General features: G+C 38.8%; 3 protein-coding genes across 3 annotated transcripts; 2 read left to right on the plus strand and 1 right to left on the minus strand.

Annotated features, from left to right (window-relative positions):
- The first annotated feature begins 230 nt into the window (after positions 1-230).
- LOC136278044 (nuclear mitotic apparatus protein 1-like) lies at positions 231-14447 on the plus strand. Its single transcript, XM_066161230.1, has 12 exons — positions 231-267; positions 3253-3438; positions 4559-4638; positions 5472-5595; positions 5832-5949; positions 6195-6300; positions 7086-7229; positions 7920-8010; positions 9188-9366; positions 9671-9741; positions 10678-11093; positions 11533-14447. Exons 1-12 carry the CDS (start codon positions 231-233, stop codon positions 13740-13742), a joined length of 3762 nt encoding a protein of 1253 aa, XP_066017327.1. The 3' UTR covers positions 13743-14447.
- A 2614-nt stretch (positions 14448-17061) lies between these two features.
- On the minus strand, positions 17062-18528 carry LOC136278045 (melanocortin receptor 4-like). The gene has a single exon (XM_066161231.1). The coding sequence runs from the start codon at positions 18526-18528 to the stop codon at positions 17062-17064; it is 1467 nt and encodes a 488-aa protein (XP_066017328.1).
- Positions 18529-24362: 5834 nt separating this feature from the next.
- On the plus strand, positions 24363-25410 carry LOC136278211 (adenosine receptor A3-like). Its single transcript, XM_066161674.1, has one exon. The coding sequence runs from the start codon at positions 24363-24365 to the stop codon at positions 25398-25400; it is 1038 nt and encodes a 345-aa protein (XP_066017771.1). The 3' UTR covers positions 25401-25410.
- The last annotated feature ends 1330 nt before the right edge of the window (positions 25411-26740 follow it).

The following is a 26740-nucleotide window of genomic DNA, read 5'->3' on the forward strand; positions in this document are numbered from 1 at the left end:
CGTAGCAGGCTTGGTTTCTCAGCCGCACATACACACACATTCACACCGCGCCTAAGCTTTGTGGGATTAATCGTGTCAATTTCAAAATCAACCGCCAAATCTTCTAAGCAGTTTACATTCTATTTTGCGGTTCGATTTGTTGGCGTTTCCCCCTCATCGATCTTTGCTTCTGTTTGGACTATTGTGTAACGTATTTCTGCGGAAGTGTAAGCTCTCTTGGGAGTTCCAAAATGAATGAGGCCAGCTCCAAGTTTTTTGTTGAACTGGGTGAGTTAATCGTGTAAGTTTTTTCGCAATTTCCAATTGTACTAACAGAAGTGCTCGTAGCCAATGAAAAACTTCATTCGAGTTGTACATTCGTCAGCATACAGTTTCTCATTTGATCTCTTCCCATTTAGCAGAAAAACTGAACTGAAATATATTTTTTTTTTTTTTTTTTTTTTAAGAAATTTTTACCATTTACATGCAAAATTAACGCAAATATTCTTGTTTCATTTCCCAGTCTTTGTTTGATTAATTTACAGATCAATGGTCAAATCGCTTCACGCGCGAAGAAGAATGAGAAAATCGAGCACATTACGGATCCGGGAAGTAAAAACCTGTTGCTCAAGATTTATACATCTAATGTAAGTACTAAGTATAAAAAAAAATCTTCTCTATCTCCCACAACCCGATTTACCATTGCACTTACCACCAGCGATAAACGACGAGGATCGGCGAGACAAGTCGGTGAAGCTTATACAATGCATGTACATGTACGTTCGTTGGGAGGCGAGTTGATCTTGTAGTTTTTTCGATGTTTGCTACATCCTCCAATCTCCCCCAAATCCCTGAATTGCTTCGACAAATGAACACTCATTAGATAAATTTGTTTACCTTCCTTCACATTACTCATCGGTACCTAGTTTTGATTTAGGGGCGCTGTAATTATAGTGACGGAAGACCGGAGTCTGAAAAATTTGTTTTGTACCACCCGTACACGTAGCTATTCACATTTTTCTGCATTCCCAAACAACACGGTTTGGTTACCAGTCTTTCCTCACAACAAGGCATTATTGTGTTGCCTATATTAATTTGTGGTATGTTTTATTTCTTCTATTTTAAACGCCACCCAATTCTTTGCTTTCAAAATTTTGTGTTTGTTAGCGTGCTTTTCAATACTTCTTGAAACCGACCACTTAAATATCGCTGGTCATGCCATATTGCGTAACTGTTAGTGCCAAGGAAACAGTCACCAAGATCTTCCAGGTTTGGCAGTGATGAACTTCCCAACTTGAGGCAATGGTATGTGTCACTGATTGGAGTCTCCTACTCTAAAGGGTATGTAAGATGGCCATAATTTGATTAAGTTTAAAGTTCACCAATATACCCGAAAGGCAAATATGTTAAGGCATCTGTAATACTGTCACCCTGGGCCAAAACAATTCGCCATACAGGAGCTTGTATCACTGGGATAGGGTCAAATTTTATTTTTTATCACTTTGCAGTTTGCCAAAGAGGAATGTTTAGGTCAAGAGGTACTTTCCTTTAACATTTTAATAAATATAGAAGGAGGGTTTCTTTCTTGGCTGTACAGTAAAATCACTCTTTGATTAGGAAATGACAGAGAACAATGACAATGACATGTCACAGGCATTTTATTTTAAGTGCTAGTGGCTGTATTAAAGGGGTAAAGTTTTGAAGGACTCTCCTATTGAGGATTTTAGAATGTTACTGAGGGTTTTTTTTTATAAGAAGGTGTATTCCTGTTTTGCCAGGACATAAAAAGTGGCTGTAATTTTTAGGTGACCAAATTACTGAGTTTGCAACAAAGCAGGGTTCTGCTGTATAAGCAGACCTGAAACTTGTGACCTGTATTATGTATTAACACTTTTTTTATAGCTACTATCTGCAATGGGTGGGGAAAGGTACATGTAGTTTGCACCCTCCCCTCACTCGGTGGTCCACAACCCTTCAATCAACATGATGAACAGAAACCTTGTAATTCATAATTAGAAAGTTACTCAAAAATCCCTCTTTTCCCCATCAATATTGCAATAGGCTATGTATATGTATTTGTTGAAACAGTTAGACAATTGAAAGTTTGTAAAAATCAATGGTTAGTAGAGCGTAGTAATGAGCTGAGATTTAACTTGGGTTGCTTTTGAAGACTGTTAATATTTGGAAAATATATTAAGGCTTGTGGAGAGAATGACCATGAGCAGAAAGCAGTGATGACCATATTTTACAAATTTTTGATTGCAGCAAATTTTTGATTCCACATAGTTACTAACTTGTGCATAGACTGTCATTCTCACTTCAGCACCAGGGGCTTAGTCATAGGGGGGTCAGGCTTCGTGGCTGAAATGTGACATGGGCTTCTGCTCAGTGGGTCCCTGAGCAATTAATGATAAATATAATGAGATAATTTAGCACTTTTTCCCCATTCATGTGAAATAAATGAAAAAAATATTTAGTAAGCACATGAAAAAATTTCTGTGTTTAACTCTCTTCCTTTCAGGATTTCACCGCCAGGACTTTTACTCTGTTATAAAGAAGATTATCTCAGGAACAGAAATGAACTAGAAATAGCAAAGGTTGCTTGATTCCCTTTTTTACTCTTATTATTTTTCATTCTTAGATGATCTTCTTAGATGAGTATATGAAATGTTATATGTTTGCTTGATAAACAAGTTTGGCAAATGAAAAAAAATGTCTCACCTATGATTGAACTGCCAAATTGTTTGTGTCCACCCAGGGGTTTCAATAAGAGTGGTTAACCAGTGGAATTTGCTGTCTACTGTATGTCAGCACAAATGACCACCTATTTTTTATGAAAATCACAATGTTAGAGTGAGGATCAAACTTCCGGTAGCTGTCAACTGATAATTTTTTCTGCCTTAAAATTTTTTGCACTTCTTTCCACCCAATATTTACCAGGCTTGGCATGAGCTGTGAGACCATTTTACCCTTTAACTCCCCGAAGTGATTAACTTGCAACTTCCCCCTATAATATCCGTACATTATCCAGCCACCAGGCAATGAGAATACTCAAACTTATCAGGAAGAAGTTGTTACCTTGATCTAACACCAAATTCTCATAACTTATTGACAAGGAATTGTGTGCCAGTTAGAGGGGAGAATTAACAATCAGATCTTGGGAGTGAAGGGTTAGGACCTTGTGGATCACTAGAAGTTGTTTCAAACAGCATGTGTACTTGCAAGGTCAAAGGTCACAAAAATTTATACCCTCATGGTTTTCTTCTTCTACAGGTTATTACACTGTTACTTTGTGGAGCAAACCACAGTGTGATAATGTAGCTGTATTTGTGGATCAGATTACCAAAATGGATGTTGAAGATCATTTCAGTTTTAAATTCCTGATTGAATCTGTGTTTACTGACAGGGAACAAGGTTGTCTCACAGCTGAATCCTTTGCTAACATTTTAAGCAAACAAGGTGAGTTGTACATGAATGTAGCTTTACAGGATTGAAATAACAGAGAGTAAAAAGAATGTGTGCAGCTAAAATAACGTGTTTCTTAGATAAAGTGCATCTGTGTACTACATGAGATAGCCATGGTGAACATATTGGTCAATTGATGGACATATCTGTGATATTTAAAATTATTCAATAAGAGGGCAAAGCAAATATTGTTTAATAATCCCATGATGAAGTTAAAGTATTATTTAACAATATTTGCTGAGCCTAAGGTGAATAAAATAATGTTTCAGTTTGATTGCTCAAACAAGTGCTTTTGAATTCTGGTGTTAATTCATTCTGTTGTTGAAACCATTCTGTAAAGAAGGACCATTTTGCATATCTTTTGTTACAATTCTCTTGATTACTCGTATCAATATAATCACCTCACACAAGGTGATTATCGTGAGATATGACGCAGTCCTGGACCAATCAGAGTGTATGCATCTTTATGATCAATGAAAGCAATTACACTAATAGTATTATACTAAAACAGTTGGTAGTGGTCAAAGGCCTTCTCTTGATTGGCTACTCACTCTAAGGATTTTTGCCCAAAATAATTGAAATTCTTGCCAGATGAAATAAATTTAAATCACCTTTTTGTGCTGTAATGTCTCACTGTTTTAGAATAAACTAAAACAACTACAAGTTGTTTCACTTCAGTTTAGATGGCTACGTATTGAGTGGATATTTACCTTACTGCTTTGTGGCTCTGTACATGTAAATGTCCTCTGCTAGCCATCCCCACTTGGGTGAACAATTGCCAAATAGGTAGAGGCAGATCCAGGAATTTTTGATATGCAGAGTTGTTCAAACTTTGATTCAGAAAACATTTCTTCTTTGTTAATGGTTTTGTTTTTGTCTTTGTTTTTACATCAGAGCCTAACAAGGGCTAAGAGTATTTCAAGATAACTTACAAAGTATAGAATAGATGGAAATTTTTGAATTGGTGCTGTGATACTTGGTGGAGAAAGTACCACTTCTAGATAACTTACTTGCCAACCATTTCATCTCACTTCTTTTTTTTGCAGTGAATGTAGTAGAAGGCCAAAAATTAGACATTGATTCTGATCACATGCCCTCACCTTTAACTGTCCAGTCACCAGTGGAGGCTTTTTTCACCAATTCCCCTTAACATCTCTTGTGGGGTCTCCACAGTTACGCAGCAAACAAAATCAGGTCAGTTTTCTTTATTCCATAACTTTATAATGATTCTGTTTTGATACTAAGTAACTAATGGGTTTTGAAAAAGATTGTTTGCAGCATCGCCTGCAAGTACAGGCACTCCCCATTGGGCAGGGAACAATATACAATCATGTAGAGGCCATTATCTTTGTATGTCTATGTGTTTTAAAGATTTTACTGCTCAGACCCCAGTTTTCTGAAGAGTAAAATCTGTGTTGAATACATGTAGTTTTCTCTCCAGTGTCACATTCAAGTGAAGAGGACACAGTGTCTATGCTTGACATTTAGAGAAAAAGAAAGCAAAAAAAACAAAGAAACTTTTCCCTTAATATGTAACTGGGTAAGCTTAAGGAGTATAGTCTACTCGGAGCCAGTGGTCCATGCAGCCGAAGCTGATCCCAGTTTTTGTAGCATTATGGGACTGGCAGTTTTCCTTCTCCCCCTGGATGGGTTGTCAGTCTATTGAAGTTTATCCCCCTTCCCTCCCAACATCTCATTACGTTCCTTTGACAGTTCGCCGGAACCTATCTTTGCATGTACTCCTGGGCAGAGGGAGGCACAGTTACAGTTTAGTGTCTTGCCAAGGGACAACATGATGACCGGCTAGAATCCTGCAGGAAAATAACCTGAAGAGAAATTAGTTTTCTTAATTAGAAGAAAAACTTCGCTTTAGAGTAATACCGACCGTGGACACCCGGGAAAAGTCGAACTTTTGTCGTTTGCCCGTTTCCGATAACGTTCTGCTGAACCTATCTAACACTAAACCCATCTAATAGGTAAAATAAAGTTTCTGAAAACAATAAAATTACTTCCTTCGTCTTTGGCAGTTAATGCTGAACAAGTTGCAACAGAAAGTTACCAAGCTACAAGCCTCTTTAGACTCACAGGCTCATTTGCAAAGCGACTTAGAGGCTGAAGTTACAGAAAAGAACAAGGAGATTGATGCAAGAGGTAAAACAGAGCAGAGAAAACATCTAAAACTGACATTTTTAAAGAATTACACTGCGCACACTTTTTTTTTCTGGAAGAGAAGGCATGCTAGTCAGCAGTATATGAAGCTGGTCAAGTCTTTCACTAAACAACAGCACAAGGCCAAGTTGCTCGGAAGCCGGTAAAATGTCCGAAGTAAGGGTTTAAAGACCTGCGAAGTTTTTTTTGGCTTTAACGCGCCTTTTCTCCGTTTTTAGATGCCACAATCTTAAAATTGCGCAAAGAGGTCACAAAACTACTATCGTCAGCTGATGAATTGGAACTTATGAGGCACTTTAAAGATGAATACGAAAAGGCTAATAAAGAGAATGCCAGGTAAACGATAGCAACGAATAGTAGAAGTCTCTCTTGTGTGATCTGTGGACCTTAACAGCAAATAATTTTAGGTCTCTTTTTCCCCAAGCAAGCAGGGGTGAAGTGAATCTTGTGTTATGAGAAGTTTGTCTCGCAGCGAAGATGACCAACGCTTACTTTGTTTTCGCTTTTTTCGAATCAGAAACGAAGGGGGAACACGACCATTGTCAGGTAGCCATAAATCAATGCGCATTTCTTGTCTTTAGGTTGAAGCAGAAGGTGGTGGAACTGCAGACATTCAAGCAACAGTGTGGAGATCTTGAGCAGAGAGTTACCACTTTCATTCAAGAGAAGGAACAATTTGAAAAAGAGGTGAGGCTTTTTTTTTTTTTTTTAATGCTGTAAAATAACAGAGGTGATTGCTGCGTTTGCTTTCGTTTTCTTCAAGTGTATTTATAATGTTTGAGCAAACTGAAAATTTTCGCCTAAATTGGGAAATTTCAAATTTTTAAATCCGTGTCAAAAAGTCTCTTTTTCACTTAGTTTTCCTTCAGTTGCTTGGGTTTCAATGTAACTTTTTCAATGCGCGGATGCCGATATTGTAATAGGTGGCCGTGCCGTAAGGCGAATCCCAGACACTAGAGCTAGTTCGCACCCTAAACAGGCGGTGGCCGACGGTAACCTGCTTTTTTTGAAACTCCTACAATTGACGCTTTGGTTTTTCTCTACCTAATCTAGCTAAATATCTTGCAAAGTGACTGCTTTACGTTTCTTATTATCGCTCAAGATAATCCTTCAAATGCGGTAATTAATTCTCGCTCAATTGGTTTATATATGTACGTCACTTGATCGAGTTAACCTGAGCCAAAATGGGGGAATGTTTGGTTGTATTCCTCGTGGTCATATTCCAAAGATGTTTAACTTTGTGTCCAGTGGGATGAAAGTCTTGCGATGCAAGTCATTTTTAGATGGGGGCGTGTTTTGCTTGTCTTACACACATGTAGGAAAAGACAGTCGTGGGCATATTCACTCTATTACAGACGTTTCCTTTCACGCACGGCCTGCTCGAGTCTCAGTTTCAACGATTTTGTTTCATAATATCGACTGAATGAGATTCTACACGCTCGCTAACTAAACAACACGACATTTACCGTTAGAGAGAAGAAACGGATCGTTTAAAATCCATTGTTGACCGCTACAAGAATAAGATTCATCACATGGAGTTTAGAACAGGCGAACTGGAGGCCACATTGAACAGGAAAGAACAGATGATTGCAACGCTTCAGAAAGATTTGGAGGAGGTAAGATCCACGCCGTTACACGATGTGAATTAATTTTCATTTTCTCTCATTTGTCAAGGAAATAGATCTTCCTCCAACCCTAAGTCATAAACCAGAGGCAATCGACAAAAGTGTTGCCATAGGTAGAATCAGAAATAAAAATTGAAGCTTTTACCGCGTTGTTTTGCGAAGCAAGTCTGTTTGATTGGGAGGAGATTTGAGATTGAGAACTGAACCAAAAAGAGGAGATAAAAAAATATAAAAATTTAAAACTTTGAATGAAGAGGAAGCAGATAAGAGAGAGTCGTCACTGGACGAGCTGCCATTAAGACTTTCCAGTTATGTTCTCTCTTCCCTGTGGTACATGTAATTCTAGTTTTAGTCGTCTCAACCTCGTCTTTCTCTTTGCCGCGCAAAGATTCGTTGAGAACCATTTCATACGTCGTTCTTCACATGAGTCGAATTGACCTCAGGTTATTAATTTCATGTAAATAGCACGGAATCTCGTTGCTCAATTGATCTATTCGTTACTAATGGTTGTTTTAACAACCAATAAGAAGTCCGATGTAGGAAAATAAATTGAATTTGAATTTGACCGAGTTACTGGGCCATGGGAACGAGACCCACGTTGCAAAGGCAGGAAAAAAAAAAGAGTTCTCTGTTCTGTAATCAAAAGATAATCATGGAAGCCATTTGTATTCTCTAACATAGGCGTTTAGTGCTGCATCAAAATCTGCTGAAATTAGGATGGAGAGGCAGAGGTCAAAGGCGCTTGATGATGAAGAGCTGAGGGGGAGTGAAGGTAACCATCATCACTAAACTGAAAATCATGCAAACAATATCATCCCTTGTGCATGTTTAAAAGTCATTTCTCAATATTCACAATCACCTCAAGCTTCATTTCTACCGTACCAAATCTTTCTTTTTCGCTTTTCTACCCTCCTGTTGTTTTTTCATGGACTTAAACACGATTTTTCTTTTGATCTCCGTGCTTTGAGAATACGTCCTTAATTATGGCCGGTCAGACAGCACCGTTGAGCAGGGGGATATCATTTTTAATCAGAACTACCCAAACTGATCACTCAGTTTATAAAGTTTGTCCAGTACCCTTGTAGAAGATTTAAATACATTTATGAAAACACACGGAAACCATCATTCTTGTTATTATTACTGTTTGCTGTAAGTTATTATCATTATTATCATTATTATTGTCACGAAATACTGTTAGAGGTATACCGGCATAAATTACCTGGCTATATAGAAGTGGCGCACATAGGCGCGTGCAATTGAACAATCACAATGAGCGCGCCACTAATGATTATATAACGATATGCGCATTCGGGATGTAGTCAGTTATCTCTGCGGTCTTTACATGAAACTGCTCGGTTCATGTTGAAGTAATAAATAGGCTCTTTAACCCAAACTTATTGTTACAATTATTATTACTATTTTCGTCAGTATCACTATTATTGTTTTATTGTTTCTTTTTAACATCATCATTATTATTGTCATCGTTCCAGTATTTTCAACTTAACGCTTAATGTGATAGATCGTGAGTAAATGCTAGGGAGCACTCCTACTTGAACTTCCCGCTCTTGTTCGGGTCACAGAAGTTCTGTGATTGAGCTTCTCCGTAAGTTTCAGGTCAGGCTTCATAACCCCTTTTCCCGGTTACAAGAGATCGTTGTTTTAATTACAATGCGTAATCGCAGATTATATGTTGGTTTCCTTGTCATGAGAAAACGATAGAACTTGACTATTTTGAGCAACCTCAATTTTGTTTATTCTTTTCACGAAATTAACAAAATGGCTATCGCTAGACCACGGTTTGTTCTTTCTTTCAGATTTTATGTCAGTTTCCTTGTCGTGAGACAAACGATAGCTCTTAACTATTTTGAATAGCCTCAATTTTGTTTATTCTCATCACGAAGTTAACAAAATGGCTATTGCTAGACCGCTGTTTGTTGTTTCTTTCCAAGACGAATCACCAAGACGACATGCCCCATTGGCAGCTGTCAACATCGACAGCAGAGTAATTGAACTAGAACTGGAGAAAAATCGCTTGGAGTCGCGTCTGTCTACAGCAGTTAACCAAGAAGAATACCTGGCTTTAAAGGAGACTTTGGAGGACACCAAGAAAATGCAGACCTCTTACAAGGTATAATTCTCAGTTATGTTAAAAAAAAAATAAATAGTATTCCGGCCTTGTCAAGAGTAGCCGAGGGTTTCGAACGCCAGTGGTGCGCACAATTCGCGCGTAAACTACCATGCTGTCAGAATTTCTCGCTATGAGAGCAGCTGGATATAACATAAAGCCAACAATTTTTTAGTCAAGTGGAGGAAGTCGTCGATAAGAAAAGGGAAGAAATTAGGCAGTATTGTCTTGTACCGAGAAGCTTGGAGTGGCGAGGAAAAGGAGATAATTTGTTATTTATTTATTTCACCTATTTTTGCGTTTAAAGGAAGAGTACGTAACCGCCAGAAGCAGGATCCAAGAACTCGAAGATCAGCTGGCGGTCGAAGTTCATAAAAGGTAATGCTCAAGTATTTGGGTGAACTCAGTATGGAAGGCTTGAGGTCCGCCTAGGCATACTGCACTCACATAAAGATTTGATTTGACCTTATTTAGTCGAAGGAAAAGTGAAAACGGCAAGCTGATTGATCAGTCTATTACGAAAATAACTCGCGCTTATTCTTTTCAGTTGGAAGCAGCTACAGTAACAATCGTATTGTCTATGATCATGCACGGTTATATCCTAGCCTGCTTATTTGGCGGCCTTTTGGTGCACTTTAGAGCTTTGAGAGGCTAAGGCGCCAGAGCAAAGCACGTTGTTGCAATTGTTGTTGTTCTCGTAACTTCTCGTATCCGCCGACTTTATCTTCATCAAATGGCCGAAAAAGCATCACTTACGCAGGCTAGGTCAACCCTGGTAGTAAATACGTTTAGTCTTTGACTAGTTATTACACTTTCTGTTAAACGTAATTATCAACAGTCTTTTGATGATATTTTCTAATTTTACGCATTGATATTGATCAACCAAGGAAATATGCAAGAGCCGATTTATTACTAGCCTTTACCCACGCTTCATTAGTGTCGGTCGTGCATTAGAGCTGGTTAGTCGTGGAACTACTACAGTTTAGAGTTATCATCGATTGCCTATTCTTTCTTTGTTACGATCGACTTTTAGAGTCATTCGAGGTCTGTTTTCTGGTTTCTTTTGTACCTTGGTTGGTCCCTAATTTGCGCCAGCTTTTCGACTGGTCAGGTCCAAATCAAATGAAAGAGTAATCGTTGGTCATCAGTGGCAATTTTCCACGCATCGGACAGTTTGGTATGCTTTGCATGCCATTTTTGATTGTTCTGTCTTTGGTTTTACCACATGCAATTCTAAAAGTCTTTGTTTCTCTTCTTTCTCTAACTTTGATGTTAGGAGACATTATAAGTTCTCTATCTCATTCTTTCTGTTAGAGAACAAATGGACGAACAACTCAAGAATATACAGGAACATTGTTTCCGAGAGGTAGAAGAACTGAAGTCAGCTCTGTCGAGAGAACACTTGCTAAAAGCAGAACTTGCTAAAGAACTTGATATCAGAGAAAAGCGGCTGCAAGAGACGACTATTGAAGTACAAGCCTTGGCGAATTTGAAAGCAGGTTTGGAAGGCAGTCTTCAAACCAGCAATGCCCGTGCACATGACAACCAGTTAAAATATGACACAGAAATGAGTTTAATGAAAGAAGAGGTAGACGAACTCACCAAACAGCGGCAGCGATTGGAGGAAGAACTGGAGAATAGATTACAGAAGATTCAAGCTTTGGAAAAAGAAAGGGATCAAGTTAGAGAAACTTACGAGAAGATGCTAGCGGCCTTAAAAAGCGAATTGGGTGAGTTTATTTTGCGATTCTCGAACGGAAAGAAATAGGAAACAGTAACAATGTTTATTTAGAACCCTGCTGTGTGTTTGTTCTCTATGATGGAAGTTATCGTTTACCCTGTAATTAGGAGATTGCTTAGGGTTAGAACGAGCCCCTATCAATATAGCCACTTCTATGATACTTCGAGCAACCTTTTCTTGATAATTTCTGCTTTAAATTCCATCTTAATGTTGGAAACTGCAGCTGTACGAATCTCTTCGATGGTATTTCAAAAACAGCGTTATTTATCTTAAGTAATGAGGAAAATGTAACTGGCTAGCGATAACACTCTACTTGGTTGTTTTGGTCGGCTCTTACCGATAGTGCTGCCCGACTCAGGTGTTTTTCTAAACAGCCTTTCGCTCTTTCTGCGAACATTTCTAATCAATATATTTCCTTTCTTCAAAAGATTCCAAGATCGTTAGTATGGCGCAAGAAAAAGCCGCGGTTGCCTCTGAGTTCCGTACGAAAACTAACCAACTCGAGGAGGAGTACGAGGAGGTGAAGGAGGCCTTCGCTAACAAACAGAAATCCATGTTGGATGAAGCTGAAAGAAACGCCGCAAAAATCCAGGAGGCTTGCGACGCAGAGCGCACAGCTTGGAAAAAGAAATTTGATCAACTGTCAGAGGAAGTGATGAATACGCGAAGCGAAATGTTTGAAAACTCTAAGAGGCATTCAGACGAATTGATCGAAGTTCGAAAGAAAGCGCGAGTAGAAGTAGAAACGCTGGACGAAGAAGTGAGGAAAGCCAGAGAAGACAACGGTCATTTGGAGAATCAGCTTCTGAAATCTAAAAGCATCGTTGCTGAGCTAGAATTGGAAGTCAGTGGTTTCGAGACGACCAAGGAAGAATTGGAATTGGAGCGCAAGAAATGTGTTGAGCTGAGAGGCAAATGCGAGAGTTATGTTATTAGAGTAGAGGAGCTGGAAGCAAGTGTTGATTTGCTAAGGAAAGAAGCAGACACCGAGAAAGATCGAACAAGGAACGAGATACGTCAATTAGAAGAAGCCAAACAAACTGAGACGAACGCTGTGCAAGAGGAGGTTGAAAGCTTGAGGAAGGATTACAACGAATTAGAAACAAAGAGACAACAGGAGTATGAAGCACTCGAAAAATTGCAAAAGGATTACAGTGAGTTGGAAAAGAAAGGGAAAGAACAAATCGACAAGATTATCGAAGAGGAAAAAGAGACAAGAGATGGCTTGATAGTGCGCATAGCTGAGTTGGAAGCTAAATTTGGCGAAAAGGATAAACAAGTTGAAGAACTTGACTTGTTGTTGAAGGAAACGCTGGCGTCGAAAGAGGACGCAGTTAACGTGGTGAAAAATTCTGAAGTTAAGTGGGAAAGCAAAGAGAAGATACTACTGACGAAGATAGAGGAGCTTAAGCGTACTTCTAAAGGAATGAAGGAGACAGAGAAGGCGTTTGCAGAGCTGAAAGATCACATGCTGGAATTACAAGCTGAGAAAAATCAACTGGAGCAGAAAGTCGAGGAGGAAACTCTTATCAACAGACGGCTTGGCACAGAGGTACACTCTATGGAGGCACAGTTGGCTCATGCCGATAAACAAATACGAGAACTTAGACAAACTTCTGCTGAGTCCGAAAGTATTATAGAGTCGCTCCGAAGGAAGGCCACTGAAGGGGAAAGAGCGCAAATGTACGCTCGACAACAGTTTTTCGAAGAGGATAGCTCCACTGATTCTGACGAAGGCCCACCATTGAAGCTAGCGGATTTTGCAAGCTCTGTTAAGGGAAGCATGCAAGCGCCTACACTCCCGAGCAATGCTTGTAACCAGTTAAACAAATCTCTCAACACTCTGCACTCGGCCTCAAGTTCAAGCTTGAGGGCTGGAGTTCAGACTCGCGCCAGCCGCCGGCAGAGTGCTATTTACATGCGAGGTGACACCCCGCCTGAAAAACGCACTACAAACAGTGCTGCATACTTCATCCTGGGAGATGAGCTTGGACCAGAAATGGAAGATGCTGAAGTGGAGTATGACTGGAACCGACTGGCCGAGCTGCAGCGTCGGAATGCGTCGTGCCTGCCGCATCTACAGACATCTTACCCGGTAGAAACTCAAATGAACCCTGACTTCTCTGTGCAAGAAGATGTGCTTAAAACGGGAAGAATGTCTTTGGACGCGTCACTGGCCAAATCATTCAACACACGCAAAAGAAAATCGGTGGAAGGTGCGTCTAATCTGTTTAAACCAAAGAACAGCGAAAGACCGAGTATAGCAAAATCTAAGTCTGCCCCCAGCATTACTCCAGCTAAACAACCACGATCCCAGCGTATCGCCACGGCCATGCAGTCGGCACTTGGATCTCTTCGGTCCCGCTCAAACGAAAATCTTCCTAATGAAGCAGCTCCAGACGAAGGTTCCTCGCGAAGAGAAAGCCTCGCTTACAACATCGAAATAACGCCGCCAAAGAAAACGAAGACCTCGATTGCACGGCGTCGCACAATTACGCGGTCGACGGCGTCAAGTTGCCTGTTAGATGACAGCAGCAAACGCTTCTTAAAGAAGACAAAGTCCCAGAATCTGGTTGCAAGCACAGTTAAAGATAGAAAGCCGCTGAGACCGCGCGACTTGAAAAGAAATGCCAAATAACTCTGCAGAACTTGTAAGGAGAGCAAAGAGAATTGCATCGTTCGAAAGAGTTAAACCACACATCCAGTACGTGGTAAAAACAAATATGAAGGCTAACTGCATAATAATTTGGAGAGACGTTTTGGGAGTTTTCTTAAATTGGTCAAATAATTAATGAATCATGTTGAGCAATTGAAAAATTCATCACTTTCAATGAACATATGAAAACTGTTTAGTGTACCTTGCATAATCATGACAAGCACATGTTGTAGCCAACATACACACTATCTGATTTAAAAGTGTTGTAGCTAGATAAAATAGCGAGGTCATTTTTTCCTCAAGGAAATCAATCTGCATGTATTTAACTGTAGTTATTGTAGTTATAATTATTGTTTGGAAAATCACGTTTCATTAAGCAGGATAACGTTGACATTTAGCGAATCTTTGAATTTTGACGCATTTTGATTACTTTTAGGAAATCGAAATTGTTAAGACACGTCGAATCACTTGTCTTTCTGCAAGTTTTACGTAAATGTGAGTGCCATGTTTAGCTTTGCATTTACCAGATGAGACTTATGATTTTAATTTATCATGCAAATATTGCATAAGAGGAAACTCGGTTAGTGTTTCAAAATAATTTATACAGTTTTGTTTTGAAGGTTTGCAAACGAGTTTTAACAGGGATTTTTAATGTAGTAAGGGAAATTTTCATACGTTAGGGCACGATATCTGATTCGTTCACATGGTATTATAAATGTTTACACTTATCCTGTTTGTCTTTTTTAAATGGTTAAATTGAGCCCATAGGCACTTTGGAAGTTGGATACTTCTATGAGGCATAAAGAAAAAACTCCACATCCATATATGAACAAAGTGAAGCAGAAATAACAGAAAAGTGAACAAAGTTAGCAGCTCTAAGAGAAGTGGAGTTTTAGAGAGTAATTGGTCGAACACCTAGTCTCCATCGCAGCCGTTCTCAGACTCGTCACGCAACGCTCCTTCTCAAAGAAAGTTCGTTGAGCAGGAGTGTTGATGAGTTTGAGAACGGCTCTGGAGGAGAATAACGAACGCCGAGCGCATAGCCGATTTGAAAATCGGGTACGATTACCCTTGCATGGTGCAACATGTCCTTTTGCGTTTAATGGGGTCTAACAAAATGCGAGAAACGCAGACATGAAGTATTTCATTTCACGAAAAGTACCTTATTTCATACAAAAGACTATTACCCAACCCTCAGAGCCCTCCAAAAGTCTTAATGGAAAGGCTGAGAGGCGTCAACGGATAATGAGACGATGCCACCACTACATTGGGGACTGGTCATCTGATATTTATTTGTTCGCCCCGAGGCCCAGTAGTAATCTTAGGGTTTCCCTCTATTGGCGGTCAATTTTATTTCCTTCCCTTTTATACTCTGTTAGAGACGACCGATTCATCCCGAAAACCACGTGATTCATCCCCAAATCCTCCGCGCCCCACTGATTCCCAAGCGACAGATAATGGTTGTTCACTCACCACTTTTGTCCCGTTGAGTTCGACATTTGCAATTTCTTGGCAAATTTTCGTTGTTCTTGTAAATTCTTTTGAGCTTTTCTTGCGTTTTGGTGCTTAACTTTTAGGGCTTTTTTCTTTCAAAACTGAATTGCGGACCGCTTTACAAGCTCGTCTTCCAGTTCATGCGGAATGGAAAATATTTTTGAATTTTATTGGTGTGTACATAACTCAGGATTTTGCGAGCGTTACTTTAAACTATGCTTACGTTTCCAGTTATACCATTTTACATAGTTAAACTATTTGAACCACTTCAGCTGGTTAGAACATTTAGAGTAGCTGGATCATTTTATCATAGTTGGATCATATTGAACAGTTGGACTATTTTATCTAGCTGGACCATTTTAACCTTTTCAGGCCTTATTGACCGGTTAGGCCATTTTATCTTCATGGACCAGTTTATACGGTTGCATCATTTTAGCAGGTTGGACCATTTTCAGTCAGTTAAGCTAATTGGACCATTTTATCTATTAGACTATTTCAACCGGTTGGATCATTTTGTCGAGTTCGCCCATTTCAACGGATCCATAACATGACTATAAATTCTTATTGTTTAGGCTATTTTAAAACAGGAAGGTCATTTTAACCCAATTCACCTTTTGGGCATTAGTTTTTACGTGCAGTGTCACGTGACTTTTGATGTAAACAAACCCCGAAAGTTCGGACATTGAGTCGAGCTCGCAGCACATGTGTCCAAATTTCGACTTTGGAAATTTTTCTTAAATAAGTACCCACTTCCAAATAAGAAACATTTCTTCTCTCAAAATTGGCATCTTTCTTTTATCATTTATTTGATCGTGTGTCAAGCAAGTTGTCATTTCGCTGCCGTTGAAGCAGATGCGAAGAATGTTACAGGACGCGTTGTGGCATGGAATAATCGAACTACTTCTGCGTACAGTGATGTATCTGATCAGGTATTTTTGGGCAAGCTCGACTCAATGTCCGAACTTTCGGGTTTGGTTACATCAAAAGTCACGTGACACTACACGTGAAATCTAAAGCCCAAAAGGTAAATACGCGAATTTGTTAATACTGAGGTCAGAATGGACGCTGGGATTGGCCAACCCAGTACTAGGTCTCTAAAGTATCCATCCATTGTATCTATCCATTGTATCCATGATCTGCCGAGGAGATCATTGATCTGTGTGGGCAGGTGAAAATGACCGTAGATATCGGTGCAAGGCACAAATTTTAAGGAAAACCTTTCATTTCCATCCCGATTTAGGTAGACCTTTAGGACCTCAAATGAAAACTGTTTATTCCGAAGATTAATTATATAGGTATAATGTAGACCAGTTGAATAGGTTTAACTTTTTATCTGGTTAGACCATTTCAAAAACCGAGTGAACAATTTTGATTGGTTGGATCGTTTCTAAAGGTTGGACAAATTTAGCTAGTGAAACCATTTTTACAGGTTAGAACACACATGCTAGTTAGACCATTTGGATTATATCGGACCGTTTTAAGTGGTTGGACCTCAAGTCTAATAAGACCGTTTTGAGCGGTTGAAATATCTCATCTAGTTAGAACCTGGTATCAGGGTGTGTCATTATATTTATAAGACCATTTGAAATGGTCAATCTGTTTTAATCAGTTTAATTAAATCATTTCATCTATAGTAATTAGACCATTCAAATGTTTGCAGCTTCTAAACTTTTCTCTTAAGAACATTCACAAAATTTAAACAATTCGGGAATTTAGTTGGTGTCCGCTGAGGTCTTCCTTTCTGGTCACAAATACCACTCACTACGTTGTCATGTTTAGCGCTCATGCCCATCGATCGAAAACTTTTTCAATGTTGCAATTCTTCTTTTCTCAAAATATTGCTTTCAGTTCTTAAAACCAATGGCGCTGATTTGCGTCTATGATGCTTAACTTCGGCTAGTTTTGGACGGCCACTTTTCAAAACGATTAGTGCATTTTCATTCAAAGACTCTGATCTCGGCATCCCGCGGTGATTGCATGTTTTAGCATTGTATCTATCATTCGATAAATTCGTCCTCCTCTTTGATGGTTTCTTTTGGCGTGCATATTCAATCTGAACAATGATAGTTCTGGTAACAGGTCGAGTCACTTCAAACAAGTTTCCATGGTTTATTAAAGTCGGACATGATATTCTTCTATCCTCGACTGCCTTATCTTGTTCTCCACGCACGGAGATCCAGCGTTCAAATGCTTCTGCCGCCCAAGACTGTGAGCGCGCAGGGGACCGTTTAGCCATTTCGGTGTCGACAAAATCTTTGATATCCAGAGACACGATGGAGTACCGGTGCCTTTTCGCAAGAAGCTTAGTCTGGCGTACTGGCTGAGTTTTCTGAGGTTTTTTAAATTTCAGCAATTTAACTGCAGCCTTCCTGCATCGTCTGTTCCTATAAAAATAGAGGGCAGGATTCACTAGAGAGTTCACCTGGACGAAAATTTGTGTCCATCGCCAAGTTTGCTTCACTATGAGTGACAAGTTTGCAAAGAGTGAAACGATTAAAGGAACAAACGAGGCAAACACGAAAAATGTTAGGAGAAAAGCCGTAAAGGCGATTCTACTTTCGATCCTTGCTTTGATAAGAGCGTCTTCTCGACGGAATTGACTTCGGTGCTGTTTTCGTATTTGTTTATAAACCATGAAATAAAAATACACCACCAATAAAAAACCAATTAACCAAAGAACGCATATGATGATGTCCGTTACCAAAATGACCTCCAACTGAACACCAGCGGCGTCGAATACGATGTAGAAGGCTGTTGCTGTGATGGCTGTAATCCAAGCAATTACCACATCTCTCTTAATGCGTCCTTTTGTAACTATAAACTTGTACTCCAAACATCTAACTACCGCAACATACCTCTCCCAGGCAATTAAAATCAAGTGATTATATGAAGCGATGAACGTAGCGAGCATTGCAAAGAGGTAAATCTTGCGCATCGTACAAGTCACTTGAAACGATACAGTTCTTCGATGATGCAAAGCATCTGTAACGATGGCTAGCGGTGCAGGAACTAAGCCTACTAGTAAATCAGTGGCGGCCAAACTAGTTAGCAGAATGTTTGAGTTTGTCCGTAACTCTCTCGTCTTCAATACTGTTACGATCACTAAAATGTTCAAAAGAATTGTACTTGGACACGAAATGGCTCCGACAATGAACGCAAGGTAAAGGGAAATTGATACCTCTCCTTTTGATACACGAATCTGCGCAGCACCTGGACATGGGAACACGGATCGGGAGGAATTAAGGAGCGAATCTTCAGAGAAACTTCCATTCATGCTGATGAACCTTATTAAACGGCTGTGGACGTGTACCTTGTAACGTACGGCTCAAGAACTCGTCGCTCTTCAAGTCATGCGAAATTGATTTTTCCTTTGATGAAAACTTGAACTCTTTTGCAGAGAATTGTTTCCGTTGACGTAGATCGCAGATGTGGGGGAGAATTTATTCACACGAAAATCTCTGTTTATGACGATTATGATGAGATGTTATTTCTTTTAGCTATTCATTGAGAGATCTTTTCTTTTGTTCTTGCTCAAAAATGGGTTCATTATGATGAGGAAGTTAGCCGAAATCGAAAGAGCACGGATCTGGGAAGAATATCAAAGTATCATCAAATCAATAAATCTGAACCCAATTAATACGATCGATATCCTCATATGAAAATTCAATTCACTTAAATCAAAAATAATTCTTTGAATACGAGAGGCTCTTAATCTGACTCATTAAGGTTAACCAATACTGAGACACGAATCTTGTTTTGAAACTTTTTTTCTCTCTCTCTCACTGTCTCCTCCTCTGTCTCTCCCTCTTTCTAAATGAGCCTTTTTGTGGATGCGATTTCCGTTCCGGTCTTTTAAGAAAGTTTTCAAACAAAAAGCCTTCCGATTCTCAGTCAAGTAGTTGCAGATTAACTTTTCTGAATGTTTCCATGGGGTTAGACAGAAAACGTCCACACGAGATTTATTTATAGGTTTAAAAGTATGGGAGAAACGATTGCTGTAGACAACAACATTTCAGCTAATGTACAAAATATACTAATGAATCTCGTCACATCTCATCAATATCCAGGTCTCCTATGGTTTTACGGTGTTGATTATACGTTTTCAATGGATTTACACGACAAAGCGACCTCAGCCCTCAGTTTGCGGCCAAAATTATTTTTCTTCTTTTTTGTCGAAGACGACCATGACAGAAAAATTAAATTTTGATTACCTTTCTCAGGAGTTTACCTTGGTTTTGACACCAATTGCAAATGATACTAGAGTTCGTAAATATATTATTGGCACGGAAACTTAGTGGCAACAACTTGTCCTTATCAAATATTCGAAATAAAAAATCGTAGCTTAATTAGGCAAATGCTTAGTGCAAGTTTCGTTGCATTTAATAATGACAAGCCCAGATGATTTGAATGTTATTTAGAGGGTCTCAATGGGGTTAACCGTTTGGCGTAAAACGGCCAAAAAATTTAGCTGTTAGACCTAAAAATTGACAAATTTTAACCGTTAGCCGTAAAAAGAGTTAACCGTAAAAATATGTCTGGTGGAAACAATGGAAAGGTGTTAACCGTTAGCCGTATTTTGGCCAAAATTTTAATCGTTAGCCGTAAAAGCCATCACCCCATTGAGACCCTCTATTTAGACACATCAAAGATTCCCAACTGAAGGATCTGAAGCTTGCTGTCCCAGAACATTAAAGTCAGTTTTTCAGCCTACATAGAATAGAGAATTCGCTATAACGAAGAGCCAATGCTCCAACTGTGAGCTTTAAAATCTCTCTCCGGTGGCTAATTTACCAAATTCTCTTTCAACCACGAGAAGGTCTCAACGGGGTGCTGGCTCTGGCGGCTAACGTTTAAAATTTGGCCATTTTACGGCTACATATATAACCATTAATTAATTTCCGTTACGATTTAAAGAGAAAATTTTTTACGCTTCACAGTTTTTACGACTCACGGTTAAATTTGTCAATTTTTATGTCTTACGGCTGAATTTTTTTTTTGACGTTTTATGGCTAACGGTTAATCCTATTAATCCTTTAACTCCCAAGATCTGATTGTTAATTCTCCCCTCTGGCTGCTACACATTTCCTTATAAATTCATTACGAGAATTTGGTGTTCAATCAAGGTGATATCTTATACCTGATGAGTTTAAGTATTCTCATTACCTGTTTGCTGGATAATGTATGGATATTATAAGGAGAATTTACATGTCAATCACTTCTGGGAGTTAAAGGGTTAAGACTCTAAGACTCTGACATGCTCCAAGGAAGAGACAACGCTCCTAAGGTTAGCTGTAGAACAATTTACTTTGGCCAATTCGCATCATCAAACCATTATTTTTTGATAAAAGAAATTATCTTTCAACTGACAAGTTTGTTTGGGACGGAAACGTGACTTAGCGCCAATGTCCAACTATGGTAAAGCAAATTTGCATAGCTTTATCATGGCGTTACAATTTCACCCGTGTTTTTGGAGTGGGGGAATTGTGGGGAGACATGAGCGTGATATCGAACTAACAATGTAGCTAAAAACCATAAATATCAAATTGAGCCGACGGCTATGCTTGCAGGATCCCTTGCTGTTAAAAAAGACGGCCCCAAAATTAGCTAATACTAAAAAAAAAAAACTAGCTTTAAAATCCTGGCTTCTGGAACAGACAATTGGTTATTTGCAAAGTCTAAGTGATAACCAAGCCAAACTCCGGATTAAAAAGACTGCCAGCCAGACTTTTGTCGGTTAATGCAAAACCCCACTAAAGCCAAGTCCGATTGATACTGCTAAATTCTGAACAGGATTTTGAAACCGCGGGACCTCCAATTTCGTCGTCTGAAAATAGGATATTTAGGCGACCGCAACTCCTCTACAATTTCACAAGAAACCCCACAACTTAGTAAATATGTACGGTGAGCCAAAAGGTAATAAAAAAAGAGCAAAAAAAAAATTTGACCGATATTGCCACACGCCAGGAAAATCCAAGATGTTGAATGGTCCTAAATTGAATGCGTTTTTTTCTTTTTTACATGTAATGATATGATATGCATGTATATGATATATAGTCTAGTAGAAACCTCTATCACTATCGGCGAACAATAGTTCTGCTCCGATGCGAACAGCGAAGAAATTTTCCTTTTTTTCGTAACGGCAAAAGGGACTTGCAACAGCTTGAAAAAAACAATTCAATTACAAAAGCAGTCCCCCTAGCTTTCGGAAAGAACTAGAGTAAGGAGATTAATAACGAATGAGGGATTTCGGTACTGGAAAATCTGATATACGCTTCGTAAAGGTTTCATTGTTTTTGTTCAAGGGTAAGACGCTATCAGCTGGTTAAATCGCTATCCGCTGGATGGTATAGTACGTTTTGTGAACACTGTTCGCTGGATAGCGATTTATCCATTGGATAGCGATTTATCCATTGGATAGCGTTATCCTCTTTTGCTTACTCGCATCCAAACGAGCCCTTACAAAGCAACCGTCGAAGGAACCCAACGTACGTTTACGAAATCGGTTCTGCTATCTATAACAGCTCTTCGCAATCTTCTTATTTGTTTATCGGGGTTGTTGGGGAAACAATGATTTTTTGTGAAATTAAAAATCAATTTATTGATGCTGCTGTTGATGCAGCTTCCATTTGTCAAGTTTTGTTAAGTTTAATCAATTCTAGAATAATTTGTAAATTTTATCTGATATTACTGATTTAGGATTAACTGTCTCCTTAGTTAAGAACTCCATGACCACTATTGTCGGTTTGCCATACTCGCTGAAATGAACACAATAACCTTGCGCAAATGTATCCCAATTGTTGGTTATCGGAAGGACAGGTCTCTAAAAGATTTCGGCTCCAGTTAGAGCACAACTTCCTTCACTTCAATTACACAACGACATTTTAGGAGTTATATACTGTAAGGACTACAACACAACGCCAAGCACGTATGTCTTATCTAAAGGATCTCAAGCTTATTTTAACACTTCAAGTAAATCAGTATCTGATCAACATGGAAAAGAGAATCTTTGCTTTGTTAAGGGGGTTACTGATTGTGCCGTCAAAAGAGACTGCGTCAAAAATTGTTCGAACTGGCCGTATGCGATCAATTTGAATCTTCTCATCGATCTTTATCCAACGTAATCGTTGTATTAATTTTGGTCCAAACGTCCAATATCTTACAGGGAAAGTGATATAGGCTCTCAAATACCATTTGGCAGTTTGGAACGGAAACGATACTTAGCGCTGATGTTCCACAATACTTAAGTAATTTTCCCGTATTTATACGGTTTTTTTTTTTTGGGGGGGGGGGAGGTAGAAAAACGTATTGAAAGAGGAGAAACGGCAACGGGGTTAATTTTTTCACCCGCTGCAATGACAACGATCCAATGAATTTACATGGCGGCAATTTTTGATGTGCCTTATTGAAATTAGCAGGTAATTTTCAGTCTCTCGTACTTGTAACTGGTTTTCACTTAGCTAAAAAAAGTAAGTTTCCTATATATGTTTCACTTAATATAATGTTTCCGGAAAACCAGCTGAGGTTAAATATGTCTAATATCGCTTTGTAATGTTTCTTGCACTGTTGAAAAAACACATCTTTATTTTTCTGCGCATATTACGATGTACGGATTTTTAAATGGTATCTTTGATTTCCTCAGAATCATATTTACAAAAGCCTGCTAATAAATAAAAGAAGGACAGAAAATGACTGAAAATGATAGACATAGTAAGTTTTCGCCTTTTTTTGAGTTGAATGTGTAATTTTCTGGTAATTTGAGCCACGCATGCAGATGTTACAATATCTCGCCGGACCAATGCGAAGTAAGTTCTTTAGAATGAGCAAATTAGCTTGGAACTTGAATAACACATAATTGCTTTTTCTTAACATTTCTCGCTGAATACCGTCAAAAAGTTTGATTCGGTTTTCTTTGTGTGGGTAATGAATGATATCCCAAACAATTGTGATGGTAATTAGATGCGCTGGAGAAATCTGCTTTATACGAACTCTCACCCAAAAAATTTATTTCAGCGAAATGCGATTAATAGTATTTTCATTAACATACATTTTTTAAGAGTTGTCTTAAAAGTCAAACATAGATGTCTTTTCATTTTCTAAATATCAAATATCTGTTCAATTAATTCAATCGAGATGTCTTTTTTCATTAGTGGAATTTTCATCAGATATAGACATCGTTGGTCAAGTCTTAAATCGTTTTCTACGTTTTCATCAAGAAGTCGTTTTACCAATCTCGGCGAATTTTTAAGCGCGCGAAGAATATCGAAAAAAGATTTAGGAATTAGGTAAGCACACATAATGTTTCAATGAAATGTATTCGAAACCAGCTTTCAAAGGTGTTAAAGATCCCAAAACTTGCAAATTATTCTGAGTTATATTAAAAACAAAATGGATGTCATGATAAACTGTGAGGAAAAAATTATGATAAAAGAATTGCATAGGTGTCTGGAATGAAAATTAATGACAATTTTTTTCATGTTCATTGCCAAGACGGTGGTGTTGACAGAGGGTTTCAGTTGTCCGGTAACTAATTTAACCAAAATTCATACGATCGTGAAGCAGTGTTAATTAAAAGACCTTGTGGATCAGGTGAGTTTGATTTTGATTCTGGTATTGTTTAGTTTAATACAAGCATCAAATTCAAAGAGCACGAGGTGATAACGGGGAAACTGATTGTCTGATTCATTGTCTTTAGCCGCTTTGTCACCGTTTTGGTAACTTGTGACACCCTTTAGTGAACTGAGATTATTGATACCATTTGCTTCTAGTTATCTGACAAATTGTTGTCCCTCTCGAATAAACGATCCGCAAGTGGCTGAGAGCAAATATGACAGTTCCCACGATTTTGCATAAATAAACTGACTCGAAAACATATCACGTTCACGCAGTTCGTTTTTGTGGAGCTATAAACTTTTGTTTTAACTTATTGAAATTTTGTTTCAACTTTTTCCGCAATTGGTGGAAAAGTTGAAGTGGTGTTTCTTTTAAATTTTTAATAACCGATATTCGTGGTTTACGAATTTGGCTTCAAATTAAGTACATAAGGCGAGACTTCACTGATTATTTTTTAACATATTCTACAGTCTACAGCGGCATCGTCGACAGAACACCATGAAGGTAGTAAAAGAGTTTTGTAACGATATTTCCAAGTACTATCCCGACACGAACGACTTTTATAGCTGGTACATCGTGCTTTGTATAATCAACGGAATTTTGGCTCTCTCTGCAATATTTGGCAATACGATTATCATCTGTGCCCTAACAAAGACAACTTGTGCCTTATCTCCTTCGCAAATACTGCTGCTTGGTTTGGCTTTCTCCGATCTAGGTGTTGGCTTAGTCGTACAGCCCTTGTACATCTCCGTGATATTTGAGATGCTCCGAAGTGATTCTGCTTCTCCGGATGACTCTGAGTGCAAAACCAAGATTGCTTTTCTGGTTGTAGGAACTTTTCTTGCCGGCGTTTCATTCTTCATCGTTTCCGCGATCAGTTTTGATCGCTTCCTCGCTATCAGCCTGCATCTTCGTTACAGGGAAATTGTTACAGAAAGGAGAGTAGGCATTACTCTGACCGTACTATGGACGCTCAGCGCGGTTGCAGCTCTCGGTTACCTGTTCATGGGAGATGTTAACCGAGAGGCAGTGTGCAGCACATTTGCGGTAATATTTTTCATGACAACCACCATAACTTTTGTAAGAATCTACCTCATTGTCCGCAAACATCGTTTGCAAATAAAATCTCAAGAACAAACGGCAAGTGAAAATTGCAAAGAATTAGCGCTGAGCAAAAGAAAGCTTAAATCGGCCGTCAACATCTTGTATGTTTACATCGTGTTCACCGCTTGTTATCTTCCCTATACAGGTACAATGCTGATCATAGTAACGTCTGAGCACGGATTATTTCTGAAAGGAATATTTCAGTTTTCACTGGCATTAGCATTTTTGAATTCGTCTTTGAATCCCATCTTATACTGCTGGCGGATGAGAGAGATACGGAGATATGTTTTAGAAATTCTCGAGAAATTCCTGCCATGTTTACAAATGGATCAAGGTACTGAAATCCCAAAGGAGAAGAAATTATCAATTCTCAGCTCCTCTCATTTCAAAAAAGACCAGTCTACAAAGAGTCGAGCAAGTCAAGTTAACTAAACGAAGCATTCGTCATCAAATGATCAAAGAGGATTTTTGAGAGGCACTAATTCGACAAATAGACATTTTCCACCGATAGACTCGATGTCGATATGGAAAATTGGAAAAAAATCTTCAAATTGGACAGATGCTTCATGGAAGGACATAGGAGGAGTTTAATTCATTTTAAGTGTTTATAGCGCACGGGGTTACATTTAGATGACGTACGTAACTGCCAAATTACAATTTGTCCAACCTAAATGTCTTTCTATTCAGAAAATCTCGTCAACAGGGCTACGGAAAAGAATGTATCAAAAGAAGAAGCGGTTGTTAAGTGCTGGCTTAACAACCTCATAGCCAGCCACTTTTTATCATTTTTCTGTGAAGAAGGAGATTATTACAATTATTCGATCTTAAAACCCGCCACTAGCCTTTGGCATTTTCAGATGAAAGTAATTTGCATAAAACTTATGGTCTGATCAGTAGGAAGTCATCCTCTGTAAGTCTTTTGAAAAAATGTCATATGGTGGTGTTTCTGCGAATGCGAATTTGAGTGCTATGTCGGAGGGATGCAGATTAGTTGATGTCGATCAAAAACACCTTCCTTTTTTTTTTTCAATTTATTCTTCTCTTTCGCTGAGGAAATCTGAGTGTTCAGCAAGTTATGATGTACACAGTCTTTTACCCTTTTGCTTGAAACGCAACTTTTTCAATTTGACATCAGATTGTTGAGATAATCTTCCCTCACGATGTTTCTACCATTTGTTTCCAAACTGGTGATCACCTGTAGCAGTCAAACCGGGCGCTAAAGAAGAATTTTTCCCCATTGTGATTAATTTTGTTTTGCAAAAATTTCCGAAAGAAAAAAAAGGTAAGATTCATAAAAAGCTCCGTAGTGCTTATTTAATTTCCTAACCTAGTCTATACGGTCCTTATCATAGTTATAGCCCTTATTTTAGACTTCTCATCTTTTATTAGGGAAAACTCTAAAATCATATTGAGATTATTGAAGCAAAACGTAGTTCAGGCTTACATTAGCGATGTTCTCCTTCGAGTTTCATTGAGAACTGTCAAGACCAACAGAACTGCCGTCGGCTTGAAACCTTTACCTTCAAAATTATGAATAAGTGCCGCTCTGGATAAATTCGTTGTTTCTTTGATAAGGAACTCATCAAAGGATGGTGCTTATCTATCAATTTCCTTAATCGTAATTAAGAGCAGCCTTTATCGTTTATCTCTGTTGGAGCAAGTTTTTATCAGGTGGCCTTCGATGGCACCTTCAAAGTGATAAAATCTACCTCCTCTCCCTCCCCCAGACCCCACTGTGCGCGCCCAAGGAATGCCTGGATAGTGATGTGAAT

The sequence above is a fragment of the Pocillopora verrucosa genome, chromosome 14 (assembly GCF_036669915.1).
Source record: "Pocillopora verrucosa isolate sample1 chromosome 14, ASM3666991v2, whole genome shotgun sequence".
Classification (NCBI taxonomy): Eukaryota; Metazoa; Cnidaria; class Anthozoa; order Scleractinia; family Pocilloporidae; genus Pocillopora; species Pocillopora verrucosa.